We start from the raw sequence: 21,087 nt of genomic DNA on the forward strand, positions 1-21,087 counted from the left end.
TGAGTTTCTTTCGCCGTTTCGTCTCAGATCTAAGTTGTTCCCAAGCCGGTGGTGTTGGTTTTTGACAATCCAGAAACAGACAATGCTTTTTTTTTATTCTGGCTTTTATTTGTGCCAAGAGGGCACAGATTATTTCGCCAATGTCACGTGCGATGGAGAAGACATCAAGACAAGATGGAGATTGAACAATACGGTCGAGATTACAGGCTTAATTCAATTTTGAAGGCATAATAGTAGGAGACTCTCTGTTAACCATAACCTAAAACAACACAATAAAGACAATGCTTCTGTATTGAATAAAGATTTTGACATTGACTTTAATTGTCAATACAGTACATTCTAATAGCTGGATTAAATTCGCTTTGCTAATAGTTCCGCTATAAAAACAGTTCTTGATGAATATATAAGTAGTTATTTATAAATAGTGGGTCGCCCGCGAAATATCGCGTTTATTCTAAGTGATTTTTAGGAAGATCGAAACCTATGACAGGTTTTGTTTTGATTTAATTTCATTGTAATCTTCAAGTTTACATTTGGCGCCAAAATGATGAAACTTCTTTTAAATTTAATTTTTAATAACAAATTAATTCGTTCAGTCAGAATTTTTACGTTTTTTTTTTCTTATACAGCATTAGTACGGCTCTCTAACCGAGCAGTAACTTTTTTTTAAATAGCAATAATTTGATAAATTGTAATCAAGAATCCTATTTAATTTCTGCACATCTACGACCCTTCAAAATGATACTATAACCGATTTTTTATATGCAGCCATCGTCCCATAATCACTGGGACGAAAATCGGCTTAGGCTATAAATATATATGATATACGTTAAACCATTTATACACACTTTAATTTTACTTCCAAAGTTCCGATAACAACTGCTAAATTAAAAACTAAAAACATTTTATCTCGATACGTGATGTCGATTCAATTTAAGGTGAAAGTTGCGCTATTTCGACAATCATACTCAATTGATCCTCATCTTTTTAAAATCATGACTTTATCAAGGCCTCGTCTCTCATATATGGTTTCCATCAAATTTATTTTCCTTTCATTGCCAAGTGATTTGTTAACATTGAGATGGCCCAGTGGTTAGAACGCGTACGTTCAAACCCAAGCGCCACTGAATTTTCATGTGTTTAATTAGTGTTTATAATTCATCTCGTGCTCGGCAGTGAAGGAAAACATCGTGAGGAAATCTGCATGTGTATAAATTCAACGAAATTCTGTCACATGAATCGACCAAGGCGCATTGGAACAGCGTGGTGGAATATATTATAGAAAAGTTGTTTATCAAAGTGCCGGATGATATTGAAATGACAGTTTTTGCCTATCTGTCTATCTGACGCCACACCATGGCGGCTAGTGTTTTAGGTCACGTGATCTATAGACTAAATATTACGACATTTAATTTCAATATAATAAATTAATAATGCGCTCAAAATATTTAAGTATATTTTAATTTCTATCAAATTAAATCATTTATTTTTCTCTACTGAAAATACCCTATTCTGCTAATATAACATTTTTTTAAAGTTACTTTCAAGTGTATTCAATAATAACTAATGTTTCTATTTCAACTGCCACTGTCATTTTTGAATGTCAAATTGATAAAGTTACTTCTTGATCTTGATAGATGGGATATGACTGTCAGAACTCAGAATTGTCACTTGTCAGTCAGAGATGATATCATAACCCGCAAAATGTTAACAGAAAATTAGAACATCAATATTACAACGAAAACGATAATTCTATTATGAAAACATGGCTGACAAGTTTCGCCATTTCGCACAAAGAGTGAAGGATAAAATTCATTTTCCACAGTTACAAGCCAGTAGTCGTGAAAAAGTCGATCAGCTTATCATCAAGTATGACCCGGCTTCGAAAGTTTCAGAAATAGCCGAGAAGTTCAAACATGGTAATATTACTAGTAAAGTCAAAGAACTAGTCTCGAGATATGAAAAATTCACGGGTATCGAAGAGATTATGGCGATACAGAACACCGTCATCGAAGCACAGGTTTGTTTCGAACATTGTTGTAGTTCAATGTCACCCTCGGCAGTCCAATAATAAATTGACAAAAGAATAGCTTAGAGCACAAATTTAATTTTAGAATATGAATATTCCTTTCCCGACTTCGCCTGTTTGAGGCACTCTGTATTCTTTCACCTACCCCTGACAATGTATATGATAATTTTCATAATTATCTATAGAGTAGTCGTCCACAACAGCGCAATTCTTAAGACATTTTCTGCCTCACACAACCACTCTGTGGAACCAACTTTCGCCGGCGGTTTTTCTGAACTGATACAACTTGGGTACCTTCAAGTAAAAAGCATACTCCTTCCTTAAAGGCCGGCAACATATGCAAGTCCCCCGGCTTTGCAGATGTTCATGGGCGGTGGTAATCACTTTTCATCAGATGAGCCTCCTGCACGTTTGCTATCTATCATATAAAAAAAAAAGTTCAGATGTATAAATGTAAAAAACAAACTCACATTTGCATTTAGAATATAAGTTAAGATTCATCGTCAAGGCATAAGCCTTGTTGATCATTTAATATAATAAATATTACAATCCGGTGTCCATCTGTACGCCCAGGAACTAAAGTTCATTTATAAACTACTTCTTACACAGAGAACATTTATTATATAATCAATTATTTATTAAATATCTTTATAACTACAATTTTCTCTAATTCCTGGTCCCTCTGAGCAGACCCCTATTTGCATAAACAATTTCTACTTCACCTATGATATAAATATACATGTCTTTATAAAGATAATAATTTATTAACATTAAGGCTTAAATATATAAAACTAAAAATTTTAAATAGCTACTGTACATATGATCTTGTGGAATGGGAACAAGATAGACTTTTCTAGCTTTCTGGCTGGGCTCAAATTTACCTCCTAAAACTATTACATTTTTGTCTTGTTGACTTTACTCTCCTAATATAGATTAAAAATACAAAAAGGTTCTTTATATTGAATAACTAATTATAATATAAAAAATATAAACCATTTATTACCAAGAATATATTTATTTTTATATCAAATTTTGATTGCTATAAAAATAAAATATGTCCGCTGATAGAAAAGCATTTCTTTTATAAATTGTTATTGTTAGAGAGATTATTTAAATTTATATAACTCTCATATTGTGCTAATTTAAAATTATAAATATTTTTAGTTAAATGATTGTTATAACTAAATTCTTGTGTGCGGCTTACAGTAGAGTGAACTGGGTAAAAATGGTCATAAAAGGAAAAAGGATTATGCAGGTTATCCAGGGGCATTTTCCCTCTCGTTCTCTCTATCTCTTTCCATTGCATAAGGTTCTATACTCTATTCCAACCATAACAGGAAAAAAGCCAAATAAACAACATTTGACAGCAAATTGACGCGATATCATTGGTCGAGAGCTTGATTAAACTATGATATTCACTATGGATTTGCAAAAAGATGGCGTTTTGAACGTCGACGAAACTGTTATCGGAATTTTGGAAGTAAAATTAAAGTGGAAATAAGTTGTTAAGCGCAATAGTGTTGTATTATAAATATATTAATCAATATAAATAATAATAAAAAAAAATCGTAAATCTATGGTTTGTTTATTTATTTTTCTTATTTCCATTGGAATAGGCTATACTATCCAAACTTATTTTTTTATTGTTGTAATTTACACAGATATGATAATAACAATTTTGTAATTATCTTTTAATTATTCTCAACATTGTCGATTTATTTCGTTGTTTTTTAATACATAATATATAGCAAAAGCAACATGCCGAGATGGCCCAGTGGTTAGAACGTGTGCATCTTAACCGAAGATTTTGCGTTCAAACCTACGCAAGCACCACTGAATTTCTATGTGCTTAATTTGTGTTTATGATTCATCTCGTGCTCGGCGGTGAAGGAAAACATCGTGAGGCATGCATGTGTCAAATTTCGACGAAATTCTGCCACATTTGTATTCCAACAACCCGCATTGGAACAGCGTGGTGGAATATGCTCCAAATCTTCTCCTCAAAGGGACCCTTAGGCCAGCAGTGGGAAATTTACAAGCTGCTAATGGAATGTTAATAGTAACTTCGTTCCAACCCGGTATCCCTCAACACCTCCCATTTTTTTTAATATAAACTAAGTCGTTATATTCTCTTTTTAAGGAACGTTTCGTAACTGCCCAAAACCACAGACGCGATCTGGGAAGAGAATTGGCAGCAATCGAGGCGAGATTGAAGGAACTTCACGCGGAAATGCAGAATACAATGAAGGGCGATGAAAAGTACCTCCAGCTCTGTACTGAAGAACACAAGGTAAGATATTAAGCATACCGACGACTAAATTGTTAAAACTTTACCTATAGTGTACAAACCGTCACCCTTACCCCCTCGAGCGGTAAATTATTAAAAGTAGCCTATGTCCCGGGACTCAAACTATCTCCTCATCGAACTTCATCTAAATCGGTTTAGCATTTTAAGCGTGAAGAGGTAAAGCAGTCCTCGAATTACGTCGTTACGTTTTACGTCGAACAATGTTTTGACAGTATTCCTCGACCATACGTCAATAGGCTATTTGACAATGCGAAAAATAAAGTGTCAATTATTGTAATCAGTATATACTTATTATTAGTTTATGAATGGTTATTTATTAGCGAAATTTGAAAATAATAATGAATTTATTCAAAAATCCATAAATAAAAATGTTTTTTTTTAAACGTTTGTCACGTGACACAAAACGATTGGTCGGGTTTATGTTGACGTCACGTGCTTGTTAACCTTGTTTGGCTACTGTATGTGGGTTATATGTGCCACAGATTACAATACAGGCAAGTGACCCGGAAAAACTTGCACAAAATGACTACGAAGTTATAAAAAACCGTGTTAAATTAATTTAAAAAAAAATCTATTCATTAATTCATATTAAATTTCTGACAGTTTATATTTAAAAGACTGGTTGTGTCCCGGGCCTTAGCTCGTGTTTTAGGGGGCGGTCGTAAGGTGTAATGTATCATTACCTTTATTAAGCCAACGAATTAATTTATTCGAAATATGTATTCTGCTTACAATAGATAAAAAATACTCTGATATTGATACAAGTGTTGCCATATCAAAAAATATATATATTTCTGACAGTTAATCATACAAGAGCGCGCGCTGAGGACGCTTTTCTCTGACGCGGAAAGAGAGGAGAGGGAGCTGTTCGCGACGATGTCGTCCGCCGTGAAGCTCGGCCACGAGAGGGAGCGCGCGCACGCGGAACGCAACAAGTATTGGTATATTGTCGCCTCTATATTTGGTAAGTTTCATTATTAACTTATTATTAAAATATATATATATGATTAATTCGTGTTTATAATTAATCACGACGGTGGAGGAAAATATCGTGTATAACCCAATCCATTGTTATATTTTCCAACATTTGAATATACAAAGTTATGTTAGTTAAATGCAATTATATATCCAGAAACGCTTAAATACGTATCTACTCATTTTTAATCAGTATCCCAAAAATTAATTTTAATGTTTTTAACTTATAAATGACTGACACCCATAAAAACTTTCAACCCTTATTTCACTCCCTTAGTGGTAGATTATCTAGAAACGCTTAAATACGTATCTAATTATTTTTTATCAGTATCCCAAAAATAAAGTTTCATGTTTCTATCTTAAAAAATGACGGACTTCTATACAATTTTTTTAACCCTTATTTCACCCTCGTAGGGGTAGAATATGCAGAAACACATTAAATAAGTATCTCCTCCTTTTTAATCAGTATTCTAAAAATAAAATTCATGTTTCTAACTTAAAAAATACGGATTTCCATACAAACGTTCAAACCCTATTTCACCCCTTTAGGGGTAGAATTTCCAAAATTCGCTCCTTAGTGGGTGTCATGATATGTTAGTTTATAAGTATACAGACTAAAATATAAGTTTTATGCTTCTAGTCCTAAAAATGATAATACTTTCAACAACTTACAACCTTTCATCCCCCTTTTCAACCCCTTACAGCACGTTTTCCAAATAAAAAGTAGCCTATGTCCTTTCTCAGGCTCTAGACTATTTGTGTACCTATGTAAATTTCATTTAAATCGGTCCAGTAGTTTTGACGTGAAAGCGAGACAGACAAACAGACAGACGTTACTTTCGCATTTATAATATTAGTATGGAAGTATGGATTAATAATGGTAATTTATACAAATAGATATAATAACATAATTATTAACAAAATAATAATATTTTATAATAAGCCCCCCTCCCTAATAAACTTATATATTATATGTATGTAAATACGTTTATCGACTACAGTTAAGCTTTGTACTTCAATTTGGGATGTCAAATTACGGATTAGAAAGAGACAACACGATGTATGTTTATTCACCGTTATTATTAGTAATATTTTATCATTAAATTCGACTGCCTCGATCCTGAATTTCTGGATTCAAACCTAACACTGCCAGTAAAAAAGTGTTAACTACGAGAGAGCACCTGTGTTTGTGCACACACACACCCGTGCATTATAATGTGGCCGAAATCGAACGTCATTGTTTGTTTTTTTTTTTTAAAAGAATATTGGCAACGCCCCAAATCGATAAAGGCGTTACTAATATTGTTTTATTTTTGTATTACCATTTGCTTAGAACATTATATAAATTTTTACTCATACTGTATATACAAGAATAGTAACAATGCTTCATTGTAAGGAATTACTAATATTCCTATTTACCCCTCCCTTTAAGCTTATCACTTGTGTCAGGAGTGGGGACGACAATAGCCCAAGGGGTCAGGATCGATCCTGCGACTTTTTACATCGCTAGGCGGCCCGTAAACCATTGCGCTATTAATGCTTATTAATTTTTATTAAATTTAATGTTGTATTACAGGCACAGTTCTCGGAATAGCTGGGTCAACTGTAAACAATCGTCTCAAAATGGCCGAGTTCAGAGACATGATGGAACAGCAGATGGCTCGGAGCGCCAGCGTCCTGTACACTGTAGCTGGGGGTGGTTCAGCTAGTCGAGCTGACATCGCTGATGCTATGAAGACTGAATTCGCTTATCAGGTATATATGAAATAAATTATTATTTATTAACACACATTAACATGCTAAGGCCTCCTCTCCCTTTGAGGAGAAGCCTTGGAGCATATCCCACCAAGCTGCTCCAATGCGGGTTGGTGGATTCGCGTGTGGCAGAATTTCGTTGAAATTAAACACACGCAGGTTTCCTCACGATGTTTTCCTTCACTATCGAGCACGAGATGAATTATAAACACAAATTAAGCACATGAAAATTCAGTGGGGCTTGTCTGGGTCTGAACCCGCAATCATCGGTTAAGATGTACGCGTTCTAATCACTGGGCCGTCTCGGCTCTTATTAATTAATTAATTAATATTAATGTGTTAGTGTTTGCTCAACGGTCCAAATTCGATATTAATCATTATAGAACATTTGTTTTGAAAATACCTCATGGTAAGTGATAATCACTGCTCATAGACATTATCTATGGTAGTCACTTTCCATCAGGTGAGCCTCCTGCTCGTTTGCCACATCTAACAAAAAAAAAAACTTTACATTGCAAAGGCACCACCAACCTCAGAAACTAAATTGTTATGTCCCTTGTGAAAAAATACAAATTAAATAATATTTGTCAAATTTCCTATATGACATAGATATATGTCCCACAATTTTGTATAACATATTGACACATTGCCATACTGTTATTGATAGAAGGTAGAAATTAATATATGTATGTTATTTGTATCAAACCAATGTAAATTTCTGTTGTAAATAGAACAGCAGTCGTGGCCGAGTGGTTAAGGCGTCTGACTCGAAATCAGATTCCCTCTGGGAGCGTAGGTTCGAATCCTACCGGCTGCGTATTATTTTTCTTATTATATTGTTAATAAATATAATAGAGTATAAGCTTTTATCACTTTTTCATAAAACCTTCATTGTTAGAAGAATAATTCTTTTTCTACACAATTTTTTTTGGGTATCACGTTAGACATTTTATATAATTATTTAAAATTAGTTTTATAAATATTTAGTTTGATACATTTTTTTTTTTAATATCTGTTGTACATGCTAAATTGTATTTAAATCTATGCAATACTTTGCTTACTAGTATGTAGTCAAATATACTTCTTTTTTTAAATGCACAAGTTGAGCTGTAGAACGAAGTTAAATATTAATTAATTATATTTACTAATTAGTAAGTAAAATTGTGGTGTCATCTACAGCGGTCTATCATAGAAATGCACACATTGCTCTGAGAATTATTATAATAATAATAATTGTATTATTGTTAATAAATTATAAATAAATATTGGACAACATCGCATACATTACTCTGATCCCTATGTGAGTAGCTAAAGCACTTGTGTTATGGAAAATCAGAAGTAACGACGGTACCACAAACACCCCGACCCAAGGCAACATAGAAAACTAATGAACTTTTTTCTACACCCGAGACCTCCGAGTGGCGTACCCATGAAAACCGATGTGCACACTACTCGACCACGGAGGTCGTCAATATGTTGACTCACATAGAAATGGTTATAGATTTTTTTTATTCTTAAGTGTGTTTTTATTTTAGGGTTTCTTAAAGGGATGATTGATTAGTAAAAAATTTACTAGAAATATGACCACTGCGAAGGCTCCAAAGTGGTTTCATTGTTACTTGTTCTAGATAAACACTAAAATAGTTGCATTACTCATATTAATTTAATTATTTATCTGTCCCTTAAAGGAGCAACTTGCAGCTAATTTGACCTCGATGCAGGAGAACATAAATAATCTAGTCACAAAACAGGCCTCTTTGATTGGTAAGATTTTTGAAGCTTCTTTTTTAATTCGGCACTTTATGTGCCGTGTAAGTGGAGTAAAGTTCTTATACCACCTAACCATAGACACTGGGACTATAAAAAGTATAAACCAATCTTTGTATTGTCAATGGAAAACCCTCATGAGATGTAATGTTATTTCCCTTGTGCCTGTTCTTAACCTTAATTAACTTCAAACCGATACAGTCTTGATGTATGGTGGTGGAAATATTGGTTTTTTTTTATGTTAGAGGTGGCAAACGAGCAGGAGGCTCATCTGATGGAAAGTGACTACCACCGCCCATGGACATCTGTAACACCGGGGGCTTGTAGGTGCGTTGCCGGCCTTTCAGGAAGGAATACACTCTTTTCTTGAAGGTTCCCAAGTCGTATCGGTTCGGAAAAACCGCCGGCGAAAGAGTGGTTGTGCGAGGCAGAAAATGTCTTAAAAATCGCACTGTTGTGGATTTTCGGACATCTAGGTAGTGCGGGGGATATTATGAATTTTGACGAGATGTCCGAAGGTGAAATTCAGCAGCCGTGATTAATCCGAACAATTCCTCGGAACATTCCCCGTGAAAATTTCTGTAGAAGATGTAGAGCGATCCAACATCTCTACGCAAAGCCAAAGGATCAAGCAGATCGGAAAGGGCTTGATCGTCGATAATTCGAGCCGCTGTACGTTGGATACAGTAAAATAGAAGGAGCTGTTACTGGGGAGCACCCGCCTAGAGGTGAGAGCAGTATTCCACGTGAGGCCGAATTTGCGCCTTGTATAGTCTTAGTCGATGGGCCTACGTGAAATACTGTCTTGCCTTGCTGAGCACACCGAGCTTTTTTGATGCCAATTTGGCTTTGCCTTCCAAATAACCGCGGAACTAAACCAGGCTCGAAATATCAACGCCAAGTATTCCGATACTAGCTGTGGCGGCTAATGGAATGTTCTCGAATCGTAGAGATACGACAAATGGTGTTTTTTAGCAGTTAACGCGCAAACTTGCGTCTTTTTGGGGTTGAAATGGACTAGGTTTAGCCGACCCCAGTTCGAGACTTTGTTTAACGAAGACTCGATTTCAGACACAAGTTTGTTCCGGTTTTCTTCGACGTTTTCCCGAGAAATATTAGCACGGCCGGTGTATGAGGTGTCTACGGTGCTGTCGTCTGCATAGCAGTGAATGTTACTGATTTGCAACAAGTCATTGATATGCAGAAGAAACAAAGTGGGTGATAGAACGCAGCCTTGTGGAACACCAGCATTGACGAATTTTAAGTCGGAGCATGCACCGTCGACAACGACTTTGATGCTCCGATCTGCCAAAAAACTGGTAATCCAATTGCATAATTTCCCGGGAAGCCCATAGGAAGGAAGCTTAGAAAGAAGCGCTTTGTGCCACACGCGATCGAATGCCTTCGCTATGTCCAGACTGGCTGCTAATGCCTCCCCCTTGCTCTCAACTGCTTCCGCCCATTTATGAGTCAGGTAAACTAGAAGATCACCGGCTGAGAGACCCCGACGGAAACTGTACTGGCGGTCGCTAATCAGCTGGTACTCCTCTAGGTACCGCAGGAGCTGGCAGTTTATAATGGACTCCATTACCTTGGAGAACAAGGAGGTGATGGCTATAGGCCTATAATTGGACGGGTCTGAGCGGTTACCCTTTTTAGGGATTGGATGCACCAAAGCAGTCTTCCAGGAGTTCGGAACGACGCCGAATGCATAGGATTGCTGGAAAAGACGCGTTAAGACCGTTAATTCTGCCAATGTACTCTGTCTTCGCCTTAGCAATCACGTTTTTGAAGGATCTAGAGGCAGAGTTATGTTCCTTTCTGAATGCGCTGGTATTTACATCACGAGACGCCGATACGTTAGCCCAGTCTTGGTAGCGTTCCCATTTTCGTCGTAAAGCCGTTTTGCAGAAACGACCAAACCAGGGCTGGGACTTGCCACCGATGGGGACCGCAGAATACGGAATGAACAGTTCCATACCCTGAAGTACCACATCGGCGACAGAGTCAGCAACAACACTCGAATCATCCGGCGAGAAACAAACCTGCCCCCATAGTCACAACGAGGTCGTGAGTACCGCGCAACCGGCACTGTACTCCGGACGAGACAGTGGTCCGACGAGCCCAGAGGGGGATCGACGATAACCAGGTAGCCATCCGGATGGGAAGTCAGCAGAAGGTCCAACAGGGAAGGTATATGATCCTCCACGTCTGTTATTCGCGTTGGCGAGGTAACCAGTTGTGTCAAATCATATGCTAAAGCGAAGTCGAGAACAGATCTACCCGCATGATCAGTAGTGCGTGATCCAAGCCATTCGGCATGGTGGGCATTAAAATCGCCAAGAATTACGATCTCTGCAGATGGGATCTGCTGCAGCACGGAATCTGTAGCCATTTGGACGTGCTCAACCAGTCGGTCGGTTTCGGCATTACCTATGCTATGGGACCTATAAAGGCACGCGTAGATTCGCGAATGGTCGTCGCAGTCTACACGCAGCCAGATAATCGATAGGTCCTGCCCTTCGTGGTACAAAGGAATGCTCCAATTTGTGCCCGGGGTAAGAAAGAAATGTCGTATCAGCAGGAGAGGATATCTGGGTCTCGGTAAGAAAGAGCAAGGCCGGCTTCGCCGTCTCAAAGTGAAAGTGAACGGCGTTTAAGTTGGAGTTGAGTCCCCTTATGTTGCAGAAATCCACAGTGTGGGTGGTAGGGGTTGCCTTATGATGCCTGCTCCACTTACCCCGAACAGTGGCGTGCGCAAAATTGTCACCCCTAGAATTCGGGGGGCAGCCTGGGCATCCCTGCTCAGGTGGTGGACGTCCTGAGCATGGATGCCCAGAGAGGGATTCTCCACCACAGTCGCTGATGGTACCCTCCTGGGGTAATGAAACCAAATTCTGCACAACCATTATGTTTTGGGGGGGAGGGGGATCGGGCCTCCGGGACTCTCACATACCGGACGAAACGGGATAACATAGCTACCACTTTACGCCGATTTTAAGTGAGAGAGTGGTACTCCCCCGGGCGTGCCGGCTCATTCGGATGCAATCCGAAGGTATGCAGTGTGGATGGGGGTGGCCCAGACGTGTCCTCACCAAGCCCTATGGATGTCGAATGAAATACTATTCATTGTATTTATAAATATAACTGTATTCTGTGGTGAAAGGAAATGGATGTTGTCCTTCAAATCCCATGAGCTTTTTATGAGTAATTTATATTTCTTCAGATTATTATTATCAAAATCAATATATTCTTTATTCAAATAGGAGATTCATAGAAGCACTTTTAGATTATCATGTCACAGTTTTGAATTAGATGTAAAGTTACCGGTTCGGAAAGTAGATTCTACCCAGAAGAACTGGCAATACAATGGATCAGGATTAACCCCCCCCCCCTGTCCCCTAACGTAAATGCAACCACAGGTGAAATGGAGTACGTCATAGTTAAGTTTATTATTTCCCAGACCACCTGAACCACCAAGACCACGTCATAGAGACCCAAATCCGGGAACTGAAGCGTTTGATAATAGTCGCCTCGAAAAATAGTGCCAAGTCAGAAGCGGAACTTGCAAAAGTACTATCGGCTGTCCATCAGGAAATTGAAGAGGAGAAGAGGGATGAACCAATCACACCAATGGTGGACGGTAATCAGATTCTGACAGGTCTTGGTATAGTGATGTGCGCTGTGGTAATATTGAGTAATATTTTCGGTAGGATCAGTTGATTTAAACGGCCATTAAACGTCACTATAAGTTTAATATTTTTAAATGTTACTACATATGCGTAGATTTTCGATTTTGTTTTATTCTTTATTTAAAGTGTTGCTCCACTAAAAAAATGTTTCGTTGTCAAGTGTGATATTGTATTTTAAAGTTTTATGTGACATTTTATTTGGTTTAACGTGTTCGTGTAGGGAAATCGTTTTACCGAATATTTTAACCAGTACAAAATTTGTCATGTGAAAACTTGGACGCAAATTTGCCAAATGGTTGGAACATTAGTGCAAAGTTATGATCAACCAAAGTTGGCGCAAATATTATTCGACTTAATTTTGGGTTCAATTAAAAACTGAAAAGTTGATAGACAGCCCTGTCTTAAGCACAATAAGCGTTCAAGTAGTATTTTGGCGATCTTAACAATCCTGCCCAAAAAAGGTTTTCAAATGACTTTCTAGGGCAGTTCACCCATAGTACAAGATTTGACACAACACCCGTTGCTTTGGATTCAAAAAACTTGCCATATGTGAAAAACAAAACGAAATAATAATAATATATTTTACCCTTAGTATGTAGGTAACACGCTTTTCCAAATGAAGTGTTGGCATAGCATAAAATATGTAATAAAAACTGTTGTACGACATATTTTGTATTCTATACTTTTACATACATTAAAAATATATATAAAAACGTTATTTTTTTTAATTTGTATTATTAGCACAAGATGAGGCCCAGGAAAATGCAAACGAGTTATTTTTCAATTTTTAATTTTTTTTTTTTATAAATTCTTGTCGCGGAGCAAGAAGAATTTCGGACATTGACCGTATTACCTACGCCAGGGACTTAATTTTTGTTTATCTTGATTAATATAAATGCTAAAGTGATATCGATTGTTACCCTTCACGCCTTAACTACACAACGGATCGTAATTAATTCGCATACACGTCAAGGATACAGAAATTGACATAGTGTACCGAACTTAACAACTCCCCCCACCCCTCCACACGTGGTCGAAACTATTTTACAGTAAAAAAGAAAGAGAGACCGTAGACTATATTTTCCAATAGACAACTAACGATTCCAATTTAATAACAATTAATTATAATATAGAAATAACAAAACGATCTTCAAAAACAATTTAGCAACGATTCCGAGCTTACCAATGGAATGGAATAGAGCCCGACTAGGAAAGGGTTAAAATCACATAACGGCGGTTACGCTTTTGTGAATGCAATGACAATATAGCCTATTCAAATGGATTTAGGAGAAAAGATAAACAAACCTTAGATTTACGTATTCCATTCGATTTGCTAATAACTCAGGTATTTCCAATTTATTCTTCTTATCCTTTAATTTGACTTCCAAAATAACGATAACAGTTTCGTCGAAATTTAAGACGCCACTTTTTCGCAAATCCATAGTGAATGTCATAGATTAGACAAGCTCTCAACCAATGATAAATTTACTGTCAGATGTGGTTTATTTAGCTTTTCTCCTGTTATGGTTGGAATAGAGTATATATATCTACGCGAGTGTCAGGGACAAATTATAACGAGTCAATCTACGATATTATTATTTCGTTATCGATACAAAAAACTTAGAAAATAAGACTATCGAGTTTGGCTTGTAAAGGAGTGATTCTCATTATAATAGAGTATCTAGGGAGGCGAACGGTAACGTCAATTTTCAAAGTAGTCACACGTCACATCCGTTTAATTACTCGATGGTATAGACGATGAACTGATTAAATCCTAATCAAGATCTAAAAGCCCTCCAAATACTAGAAGTGTTGTTAAAGCGGTCACTTGATAAACATTTCGCTCATTGGTGTTGCCAGGAGATAAAGGTGGATTGTAACCAAATAAAATGTACCTATAACCTACCCCTATCCCCGTCCAACTGACTACAAATACTGGATGGCGCTTGTCTGGAACAGCCACTTCTTGCAGATTGATATCTTGGTAGTTCCTTTTTTTAAAATCGATTTTGTCAAAAGCGTTTTTTTAATTAATTTGTTTTTTTTATTATTAAAAATGGCGACAGTGTGATGTTTTTTATGCCTGTATGCTGCTGGTCGGTTTTTTATGTACTATTATACAATTATTGTTGTCTTGTAATAAATTGTTTATCATTCAATTGTTGTTTTATTTTCTATTTACTGTAAATAAAATTGATCTTGTAGGAAACAGTAATAACTGAGAAACATATTTACATTTTATTTAGTTAAAATTATATAACAGATTAATAGAAATTATATTCATTAAAAATCATAATATAGTCTATTCTTCAGATAAATACATATATAATATATATATCTAATTTATTTCTAGTACTTGCTTCCTGCTGTTTTTCTTCTTTTAAAACAAATTAATTTTATTTAAGTAAACTTTACCATAAAGAATTTAAATCGTCAATTTTTCAACTATCACCGTTTCTCTCAAATAAACCAGATTTACAATGATTTTAGTGTGTTTTTGTTCTTAATCGGGGCGCCAATTATACTAACAAGTCTCTCCCCAACTTTTACGATTAAGCTGAGGCTGAGCTTAATTTTTTCGTATAGTAATAGTCAAAGTTGGATCGGAATCGAATCGGAAACGTATCATATGACTGTTAGTAGAATGTTTGTGGAATTTGTGCGTGTTAACCGCCATGCCTAATTAGCAAGAGGTGCTCAAAGGAGATGGTCTCTTTTTGCGAATGGGTAATGTCGCAGAAGGATTAATCAAAATAAATGTATTATATAATATTTGATAGTAACCCTCATGTCAGAGTAAGAATGCCGAAGGACTCTGTAGTATTAATCTATAAATAATTACCAAACAAGGCTAAAATCTCCATAGTGATAATTATACAACAATAATACTAAGTATTGCTATTTAGAGAGAATATTTGATAGGATTTAGACAAGAAAATAATTAACCTTTTATTCTATTACGGACAAAGAACAAAGGGCTACATATCACTACAATATGTTTGGCTTCCGAAAGCGGAGGAAAAAACAATTTATATACCTACTTATTAAAGGGGGGATAAGTTAATTCGTGGGAGTAAGTTGAAGAGAACTGATATATTTGCTTAAAAAATATAATCGTTGATCAATTCCTTTTGACTTAGGCGTTATAAATAATAAGGGCGAGCAGTCAACTAGGAAAAACAAATAATATAAAATGTCGGCCCGACCTGGGGCTTACACCCAGGAACTAAGGATCTCATATTTGTAACATATATGTGTAATGTACCACGATAACGATCCAATGCATATCAATAAAGTATAAGTTTTATCAAATTTCAAAGTTTTAAAAATGTTGCATTATGCAGTTTTCATGAATCGTTTATTTTTCTCCGAGAATGTATAAAATTATGGCAGAAAAACAAATGAACAAAATATAAAATCAAATAATGTGAGAGTAATACTTATATTGTCTTTAAAAAATAATAAGTTAAATAAATATCATAATACCTAGGAAATAATACGAAACAATATAATATGTGACAATATCTAATTAGGAAGTATCTTCATTAGGAAGATAGCAATAGTCAATATTAAGAATCGATTAATTTTATCAATCGATTTTATTAAAAGAATGCGTATTATACTCTGTGGCGTGTATTATCTACATAGAATAGGATCACTTCGTTTCTTTGACATTGACTAGACATAATATTAGACATTTACAAACAAAAAGTAAAATTATCAAAATATCAATCCTACATTTCTGATTAAAACCAAAAATTGAAGGAAAAATGCAAGAAGGTACGTTTGAAAATATTTTATAACAATTTGTGTTTTATTGGCATTTCATATTTGTTTATATTGTTAGATTTAGAGGTGACAGGGGTATCGCGTAGTGGCAGAGTCAGAAAGAAAAGTTCAAAATTAATGGATTTTGAGTCGCCTGACGACATTGAGACGAGATTCCGTCGTCAAACTCCATTGAAGACGTATTCAAATGTGAGACACGAAGAGCAGGTGGAATATCAGGAGCCAACTCCGCAGAGGCCCGTCGAAGAAGCTGGGACTGCGTCTGGAAGTGAATCTGATTATTATGAAAACAATGCAGACAATGGTGAAAGGTACGAATTAAATTTTAACCTTATTGAGTATTAAATATATAGTTGAACATTGAAGCTGTCGATTATAGCCCCGATGGTCTCAGAAATCATTAAATGTACTGGAAGCTTTATAATGTTCAAGTGTATATGGTAAAACAATACTAGCTGTCGCCTTCGGCTTTGCTCGCGTTATAGGCGTTGTTTGTCAGGAGTTAGGTATAAAAAAGACTATATCCTTTCTTGGGGTTCAAGTTTGCTTTATACCAAATATAATTTCAATTTTATACCAAAATTCAGTTCAATGGTTTGGTTGTAAAAGCAGACAGACAGACAGAGTTACTATATAATATTAGTACAGATATTATTTTTGAATTTTTTGAATATGTATACATTAGTATAAACTTGTACAGTCTATTTGCTCACTCTCCAGCCTAGAGATTTCAAGTACAGGAGCAAAGTCTTTATATAACATGGGTATGGAAGTGTGTAAACTCATTCTACTGAAAAGAACCGACAAGAAACTCTTTATTTACTGGTTTTCATCATAATTAGGTTTTCTATATGCCTCATATATTTTGACTACCACGTTGGTCTAGTGATGACAGAATATGAATGGATGGAGTGGCAGATCCTGGGTACAAACCCGAGGCTAAGCCTTCTTAACATCTGTATATCCTTGTATGGTACATAGCTTTTTAAATATGAGATTAAAACATACTTATTTACCAATGGTAGTTTAACTTAATATAGTTTGCTAAATGACATTTCAAAAGTGCATGTACAAGCCTTCTTGAATAAAGTATATTTTGATTTCGATTTTAAAATTAGGGTGTCTCATATCCTATCAGAACTTATATATATCTGATAGATCTTCTGCAAACACAACTATGATTCATTTAATCCTCAAATTGTGTGAAAGGTTAACACGGTTAACAGGTTAGTAGAATTTGTAAACATATATCCAAATTTTCTTTTTTAGCATGGAATCCGACAGCTCAGTCTCGGACGAGGGCTCCGCACGTACACCTGCGAATTCCTTGTACATGATGGAGAAGAGTAAGAAAAAGGTGATCGTCAAGGACGGTAGAGTCGTTGGGAGAGCTAAGGCTCAACGGAAAGATAAAGGCAAGTTTATCAGCTCTTATTTGTACGGTATAAAATACCTGTATCTTAACATATTATAGAATAGGAATATAGTTTAAATCATTTATCTCTTGCAACCCAAGATGAGTAAATTATGTGGTTAAGAAATGAAAATCAAAATATCATGATAGAGTGTTGAATTTAATGTATAGCATCCACCAGTTCGGAAAGTAGATTCTACAAAGAAGAACGGGCAAGAAATTCTCTGCTATTACCTAATTTTTATCTCATTGTATATAATATAAGTAGTTCTATATTTTATGTATCCATTTCAATTAGTGCGATTAAATTTTTTATTTAGATTTTTCAATTATAATTAATGTGATTATATGATTCTCTATTATTAGTAATGTCTATACTAGCTGTAGCCGCAGCTTCACCCGCGTTTTAGGTGTTTGTCGTCAGATATTAGGCTTAAAAAAGTAGCCCATGTCCTTGGAGTTCAGGCTTGCTTCACACAAAATTTCATCAAATTCGATTCAGTGGCTTGACCGTGAAAAAGCAACGGACAGACGGAGTTAATTTCGCATTTATAATATTAGTACAGGTTGTACATTACTATACATTGATAGGGGGGGGGGGATGTCACACTTCCATGTAACATTCCATGAGAAATATTTTTAATTTTCCTTATTATTAACTCTTAATGTTTGTGTTGTTCTATTTTAAGGTTCAAAATTATAAGTCTTCAAAATTTAATTGACTTTGTTATCTCAACCGTACCGATCAATATCTTTCGTGTCTACTCCATCCTACGTGACCTTGGCGAAATAATCTGTGCCCAGTCGGCGCAAATAAAAGCCATTAAACTAAGAATTGAATTGAGATTCAAGTACGAAAGAGCACATGATATGCTGTGTCCTGCTCTTTTATTTCATTACAGGCAGTACTAACTATACCTTTACCAATAATTGAAATGTTTCAGGCAAAACACGCATAACGGCGTACATGATGTGGGCTAAAGAAGCTCGCAATGATCTTCTAAGGAAGCACCCGGATTTGGACTTTTCAGCGATATCAAAACGTCTTGGAGAAATGTGGGCTAATGTAAGTGATTGTCTTCTTGATATAGTTTCCAGATTTTTCTCTATCTCATCGTAGTTCTTGATTAATATATATTTATTTATAATACAACACTGTTCCACTTCACTTATGTTAACTTTAATTTCACTTCCAAAGTTCTCTACGATTCCATAATGAATATCATAGATGATTCAAGATCTCGACCAATGATATCGCTTCGATTCAAGGTCAAAGTTGTTTATTGGTCTTTGCTTTTCTACTGTTTGGTATAATCATCTACAGACATCTATAGACACGCACTACGAAAGAATTAAACGAACTAACTTTATTATCTGTAACCAATTGCAATGGAAGAAGGTAAAAAGATTCACGTATTTCATGCGATTCGCTAATAACTCAGCTATATTGTGCACTACTAAGAGTTTATGATTAATATATCTTTGTTTATAATACAACACTGTTACACTTAAATACTTATAAATAATCAAAGATTGTTACTTATTCAGGTAAATTACAATGAAAGATATTTGTGGAAGAGAAAAGCAAAGCGGTTCGCTATGCAGAAGGAACAGAATCAACCGGTCGTTAACAAGATCATTTCTAATCCAAGTAAGTTTAAAGTATTTAAATATTCAAGCTTTGAATAGTCAGTGAGCGAGCTTAAACATCAAATGTTCATAAGTTTGGCAGGGGAACGATGGTGTATTTTTTACTGTCAATCCAAATAACTTAAAGCAAGTAATTACACTGTTTGGAGTAGTAATATAAGTGTACGTTACATTTAGAGAATATCTGAACTTCTGTGGAGAACGAATTAATAATATAACTTCCAATGAAATCATGACAAATTCTTAAAAGTACTGTAACAAGCAAAACTATTTTCCAGGTATTCGGCCTGCCCTCGGTCAGGGCCCCGGCAGGCCCCCCGCGGGCCGCGCGCCCCCTCGGCCGGCTCCCCCTACGCCTCCGCACCAGGCACTCGTGGTCCGTACCCCATATCTCTCCTCACCCCACGCTAGGCTCTTTGAGTTCCCTTCATCACTATATTGGGCGGTTAAAGTAACCCAGCAGTCTCCAGCTGATCTAATAAGCATCAAAATCTAATCAATATATATATGTGCAGGTATCCCTTCTCCGAAACCTGCAGAAACCATGGATTACATATAAATAAATACGAAGTGTCGTTCTCGTGGGCGCAGGCGGCGGGCGGCGCGGCGGGCGTGGGCGTGGGCGTGGGCGCGGCCGCCTACCGCGTGTCGGGCTGCGGCGCCGCCGAGGTCGCCGCGCACCTGCGCCTGCTCGGGGAGAGCCTCGCCATCATCGGGGAGAGGCTCAAGGAACACGAGGTGGGAGGCGGGCTCGCAGTTCATGTGTCGGTGTCCTCCTGGACATTCTCAACGGAGACTTGTCACTGCGCTGATGATGAGGGCGATGTACTATACAGTATGGAGGCGAGGGAATAGGGAGTGCACGCTACACTCTCTATTCCCTCGCCCTCACGATCCGACTGGATCAGGAGTTCAAACGCAGAACCGGTGTTGTGGCTTACACGATGCAGGGGACATTGGCGGCTTCTACACTCTGGACGGATACAAATAATTCCTAGACAATAAAACGCCTGGTCCAGAAACTTAAGATCTTATAGCACTAAACCTTTCTACTAGACTTCACTTGACAGCATGGCTTAGTGCAAGTCCCTCTGGGTGGGCCACTCATCAGATGTACCACCGCCAACGGCAATAGCCTCCGAGCACGTTGGAATATTGACGACGTAAGGCTTGGTTAATCCATCCGTCTAATAATAGAACCACTTACGATCTATACTACTATATAAATCTAGAGTCTGTCTGTACGCTTAATTTTTTTGTCGAATATTCGTTCTATGATATTATATTTTCAATAAATATATTCAAAATAAAAGAAGTATTGTTTTAACTAATTTTAAATAAATTTTAATACGTCTAGCGAAGCAGGCGGGTAACCGCTTTAGTAGACACGATAAGCTCAAGATCAAATTAACAAATTATGATTAAATATAAGCTATGTTTCTATGCAGGGTCAGATCGCGGTGTCGGGCTCGGTGTCGGTGCTGCTGGACACGCTGCTGTGCTCGCTGGCGCCGCTGCTGGCCGTCGCGCGGGCCATCCCCGCCATCGCGCCCCCCCCGGCGCTCATGCGGGACACCCTCCACAACATCGCCTACATCATGCCCGGCCTGTAAGTCGCACTGCAGAGAATTGTGTATCTAATAAACGATTAATATAATTCGAGTTTCATTTTTGCTTTTATAAATAATACAATTTCAATCTGACTGAT

The 21,087-nt window shown here is 36.8% G+C and overlaps 2 protein-coding genes and 1 non-coding gene across 4 annotated transcripts; all 3 read left to right on the forward strand.

Moving 5' to 3' along the window:
* Positions 1-1,677: 1,677 nt before the first annotated feature.
* LOC113391643 (mitochondrial potassium channel-like) lies at positions 1,678-14,685 on the forward strand. The gene is made up of 6 exons (XM_026627675.2): positions 1,678-2,020; positions 4,170-4,319; positions 5,139-5,301; positions 6,889-7,067; positions 8,756-8,831; positions 12,298-14,685. The coding sequence occupies exons 1-6, from the start codon at positions 1,766-1,768 to the stop codon at positions 12,555-12,557; spliced, it is 1,083 nt and encodes a 360-aa protein (XP_026483460.1). The 5' UTR covers positions 1,678-1,765; the 3' UTR covers positions 12,558-14,685.
* Trnas-cga (transfer RNA serine (anticodon CGA)) lies at positions 7,803-7,884 on the forward strand. The gene has a single exon. It is a non-coding gene; the product is annotated as a tRNA-Ser (tRNA).
* Positions 14,686-16,175: 1,490 nt separating the features above from the next.
* On the forward strand, positions 16,176-21,036 carry LOC113391654 (HMG box-containing protein 4). 2 transcript variants are annotated; one of them, XM_026627688.2, is made up of 8 exons: positions 16,176-16,306; positions 16,374-16,626; positions 17,585-17,730; positions 18,674-18,795; positions 19,278-19,380; positions 19,658-19,755; positions 19,971-20,117; positions 20,828-21,036. In XM_026627688.2, the coding sequence occupies exons 1-8, from the start codon at positions 16,297-16,299 to the stop codon at positions 20,990-20,992; spliced, it is 1,044 nt and encodes a 347-aa protein (XP_026483473.1). In that variant the 5' UTR covers positions 16,176-16,296; the 3' UTR covers positions 20,993-21,036. The 2 variants fall into 2 exon arrangements, with proteins under 2 accessions (XP_026483473.1, XP_026483474.1); XM_026627689.2 differs by having other exon boundaries at positions 16,196-16,306; positions 16,380-16,626.
* The last annotated feature ends 51 nt before the right edge of the window (positions 21,037-21,087 follow it).

The sequence above is a fragment of the Vanessa tameamea genome, chromosome 30, assembly GCF_037043105.1.
Source record: "Vanessa tameamea isolate UH-Manoa-2023 chromosome 30, ilVanTame1 primary haplotype, whole genome shotgun sequence".
NCBI lineage: Eukaryota > Metazoa > Arthropoda > Insecta > Lepidoptera > Nymphalidae > Vanessa > Vanessa tameamea.